The 4,736-nt window shown below is 45.1% G+C and overlaps 1 protein-coding gene across 1 annotated transcript in view; it reads right to left on the bottom strand.

Moving 5' to 3' along the window:
- The window catches only part of LOC122258769 (uncharacterized), a 31,278-nt gene extending 27,082 nt beyond the window's left edge, over window positions 1-4,196 (bottom strand). Inside the window, exon 1 of the mRNA XM_086535894.1 lies at window positions 3,971-4,196. Coding sequence (XP_086392020.1) covers window positions 3,971-4,022 — 52 coding nt within the window. The 5' untranslated portion in view covers window positions 4,023-4,196. The remainder of the gene's footprint in view (window positions 1-3,970) is intronic.
- Between the last annotated feature and the right edge of the window lie 540 nt (window positions 4,197-4,736).

Here is a 4,736-nt window from a genome sequence, read left to right on the forward strand (position 1 = left end):
AACGGGGTAGGTAATGGGGGGAGGGGAAGTGGGGAGGGAGAAGGAAGGGGAGAGGACAGAGGGAACGGGGCAGGTAATGGGGGGAGGGGAAGAGGGAGAGGGAGAAGGAAGGGGAGAGGACAGAGGGGGAATGGGGCAGGTAATGGGGAGAGGGGAAGAGGGGAGGGAGAAGGAAGGGGAGAGGACAGGGGGGGAACGGGGCAGGTAATGGGGGGAAGAAGGAGAGGGAGAGGGAGAAGGAGGAGGGGAGAGGACAGGGAGGGGATGGAAATGGGAATGAGGGGGGAGGGAGGTGGCCTGCTCCGTCTGAATCTCTGTCTGTGTTGTCCACGATGGCAGAGAAATTATCTAGGGTGACCTACCCCCCTCCCTCCCCCCTCTTCGTACCCCCTTTCCCCTGCTTAATCGACCCCCGAGGAGTAGGTATGGAAAGGAGGGGGTTGGGGGGGGAGAGGAGTGAGGAAGGGGGTAGAGGTCACTGCGGGAGGAGGAGGGGAGGGAAGGGGAGGGGAGAGGAGGGGGGTGAGTAAGGAAGGGAAATAGGCCGGTCTCATTCTTGATATCAAAAATGATGATTATCGCACACTTCCGGAAACCAATCAGCTGTTTAGCATTCTCGTATCTCCCATAGATCAAAAACCTTATATATTCCTAGTGAATAACAGTACGATTGTCTTTATTATATCATTACATCAAAACATTTTTAAAAATCCAAGTGAAACAAACTTACCTTTTTTATATATAGACCTATAATTTGTTTATATCATTATATAAAATGATATAAATAATCGCCCGTTATTCTCAAATAGGCCTATCAGATCAGCCTACCCCGTTTCCCGAGCCCGGAATGTCACACCGGAACAGTATTACCGACCGACGATTTATCGAAACGACATCACCATAAGAGGTCACGGCGGTTATCTCTTATCTTGACCTCGAACGACCAGGGATGACCTAACGTTAACGAGGATGGGAAAGAGGGAGGGAGGGAGGGAGAAATGAAGGTAGGGAGAGAGAGAAAGAGAGAGAGAGAGAGAGAGAGAGAGAGAGAGAGAGAGAGAGAGAGAGAGAGAGAGAGAGAGAGAGAGAGAGAGAGAGAGAGAGAGAGAGAGACAAACAGAGAGAAAGAGAGACAAAAAAACACCCACACACACCCAAATCGTAAGAAGAGGGGATAGGGGGGGAGGGGAGGTAGGAGGACGGACCGTGAGAACCCGAGTCCACCAGTAAATACAAGAGGGAAGTACCACCCCCCCCCTCCCCTTAATCCGGAACCCCCCAAAGACTCAAAGAGGAAGAGAACTTCGCGTATCCGGAACTCTTTCCCCTTTCACCGAAAACAAGAGAGAGAGAGAGAGAGAGAGAGAGAGAGAGAGAGAGAGAGAGAGAGAGAGAGAGAGAGAGAGAGAGAGAGAGAGAGAGAGAGAGAGAGAGAGAGAGAGAGAGAGAGACAGAGAAAGAGAGGAAGAAGGAAAGAAAGAAAGAGAGACAGACAGAGAAAGGAAGAGAGAAAGAGAGAGAAAGAGGAAGTACAACTTATCTTTTTATCTTTCCTGAACGCAGATAAGCAATCGGATTGCGTTTTTAATGCCTGTTTACTGCGTATGTGTGTGTGTGTGTGTGTGTGTGTGTGTGTGTGTGTGTGTGTGTGTGTGTGTGTGTGTGTGTGTGTGTGTGTGTGTGTGTGTGTGTGCCGGAGAGGAGGAGCTTGACGTGGTCTGATCCGTACGACGATAATGGATGGGACAGGAATATTTTATTTTGACATTTAGAGAGCAGTTTCGAAGAACAAAAGCTTTGGAGGTAAAAAAAAATATCCGCATAACATCAGCATAACCCCGAAAATCTTGCGGATTCCTGGACATTCCTTTACTAGATGTAAGAATCAGGGAAAATAGCATTCGAAACGCGTGTATTTTTTCTCAGATAGAGAGAGGCAAATAGACAGATGGATAGATAACAGATACATCGATAGAGACAGAGATATATAGATACATAGCTATAGAGAGATAGAGATAGATAGATAAATAGAGAGATAGAAATAGATAGATAAATAGAGAGATAGAGATAGATAGATAAATAGAGAGATAGAGATAGATAGATAAATAGAGAGATAGAGATAGATAGATAAATAGAGAGATAGAGATAGATAGATAAATAGAGAGATAGAGATAGATAGATAAATAGAGAGATAGAGATAGATAGATAAATAGAGAGATAGATAGAGATAGAGATAGATAGATAGATAGATAGATAGAGAGAGAGAGAGAGAGAGAGAGAGAGAGAGAAAGAAAGAGAGATAGAGGTAGAAATAGAGAGAGCGCAATGTAATGGAATTTCTGTCCTACCCCCGGTCAGAGAGCGATAAAAACGAGCGACATGAGACGGGCGTACACGAGGCAGGTGGGTGGCGGGTGGGCAGCAGGCAGGTCCTCACACCCACCACCGCCTCCGCCGCCGCCTCTGTCTGTCTGTCGTCCCGGCAACAACACGGGATCGCCAGCCCTTCAGACAGCTGCCTTCCTCCTCCTCCTCCTCCTCCTCCCCGCTTCACACTTACACGCGAAGTGTCTGTCCGTCTGTCTGCCGTCTGTCTGGCGTCCGCGCTTTTTTATTTGTCTGGTCTTGACTGTTCATCCACCTTCTACCATGAGGAGTGACTCGGTCATTTTTTATTCTTACTCTTACTCTCTCTCACTGGTAATTTTTACTCTCACTCTCTCTCTCTCCGGTATTTTTTACTCTTACTCTCTCTCCGGTATGTTTTACTCTCTATATCTCAATCTCAATCTCTCAATCTCTCAATCTCTCAATCTCTCAATCTCTCAATCTCTCAATCTCTCAATCTCTCAATCTCTCAATCTCTCTCTCTCTCTCTCTCTCTCTCTCTCTCTCTCTCTCTCTCTCTCTATCTCTCTCTCTCTCTCCCGAACCTGAAGTCGATACGAATCCTCGCATGGCAGGACAAAGGATGTATTTTTGGCATTGTTTCACGAGAATATCACTACATCACGTGTCTATTAATAACTTCCTGGTGTTAGTAAATTCATGGCATACCCGGTTTTTGTTAAAATCAATTCTCTCCTTTTTATCAATTTAGGATATATCATACGTCGGATAATCTTTCAAATCTTAATTACAATCCCAGAGCGAGTTACATATTTATTGCAAATGGATTGGAAACAAATAATTGCAAGCTTTAGACCTTTCGAAACTACAGACACTTCCCCCACACATAAACAACGCACATCAACCAACCAACTACAACAAAAGCAGAACACAGACGTTTTTTGCCCCCCCCCCTCTTCCCCCCCTCAAAAAAAAAATCTTTTTCCCTCGAGTATCTGATTAACCCTGTTCTTGTGCTTATCCTCGTTCAGGTATCTCTGTCTACCTCTCGCTCACTCTCTCGCTCACTCTCTCGCTCGTCGCTGGCCTGCTGGTATCTATCTACTCGCTGCGCCGACCTGCTGTTGCCCTGCCGTGCCCCGCCTCCCCATTTGCAACAGCTGTCCTTCGCCCTTCGCGAGATTGCACTGATTTTATCCCTAAGCCCATTAACCGCGACGATGCGTTCGTATAATATATATAAATCGTACGATCGTAATATCTATGTCTGATCGCTTTTATGTTTTTATTTTTCTGTTTCTTTCGAAATTGGATTAATGGAAATGCGTATTGGTCGTAAACCTTTAGCTGGAATCGATGTAACGTAATACGCTTTTATTATCACGGGCGTGCGTTTAATGTATTGCCGTATCGACAGGATGGGCGTTTGAATATTTGGATGAAATTTTAATCCGTCTGCGGGTAAGTTTTGCAGTTTTCTTGAAATGGATTCTTGTCGAGCAAACGTCGTGAGCAGACATTAACGCGCACAAAATTCGGTTAATGGTAGATTCGTAAACAAGAAAGAACACTAGATGAATGCGTACATCACTTTAAAGAGTAAATTTTATATTACACTTACCAGAATGTGCCGAAAGCGCCAACAATAACCAAAATAAAGACATTTTCCACATGTCTTTACACGATTTGTAGATAAAATGTCTAAGTACACTTGGTGTGCTCACACACCCCAGTTCAACAGAAAAACATACACTAAGTACTCGCACACCACTTCAAAAGCACAAGTCAAATGATAGTCAGGAGCGGAGAGCAGCACATCCACCCCGTCCGAGCTCCGACAGTCTACTGAATTTTTCAATGGAAGGTTGGAATGAATGGACCTCGTGTACTCCCCGGGGGAAACGGAGTCTGGGGTCCCGCGTCGCCCACCCACCCACAGCCACTACCGACTCCATTTCCCCCTCCGCTGCCTACCTGACCAGCATACGCGAGGCTCATCAATTTGTCTTATCAGTTTGTTTTTATGCAGCATCTCCACTCCTTTTCCCTCTTGAACTTCCTCTCCTCCTACGGATTATTCCTCTTCGCGAAGAAATATATATACATAACAAAAAAAAAAACATCTAACTTTGAACACGAGGAAATATAAAAACGAACAAATATATATAAAAACACGGGGAGACGGTGTTCAAAGTGAAACAATTTCCTCCGTACCTGAACCACGGTTGAAAATCTTGCATCTTGCATCTTGCATCTCTTTCCTATTTCTTAGGTAAATGGCCGGACTCTCGATCTTGCAGCCAAAGGAGAGGTTGAACGTTATTTTGACATTTATTTAACCACGTATTGATTTTTTTGTATGTGTTTGTTTGTTTGTGTGTTTGTTT

The sequence above is a fragment of the Penaeus japonicus genome, unplaced genomic scaffold, assembly GCF_977035675.1.
Source record: "Penaeus japonicus unplaced genomic scaffold, GWHDUDI00000001_assembly GWHDUDI00000004, whole genome shotgun sequence".
NCBI classification, from domain to species: domain Eukaryota; kingdom Metazoa; phylum Arthropoda; class Malacostraca; order Decapoda; family Penaeidae; genus Penaeus; species Penaeus japonicus.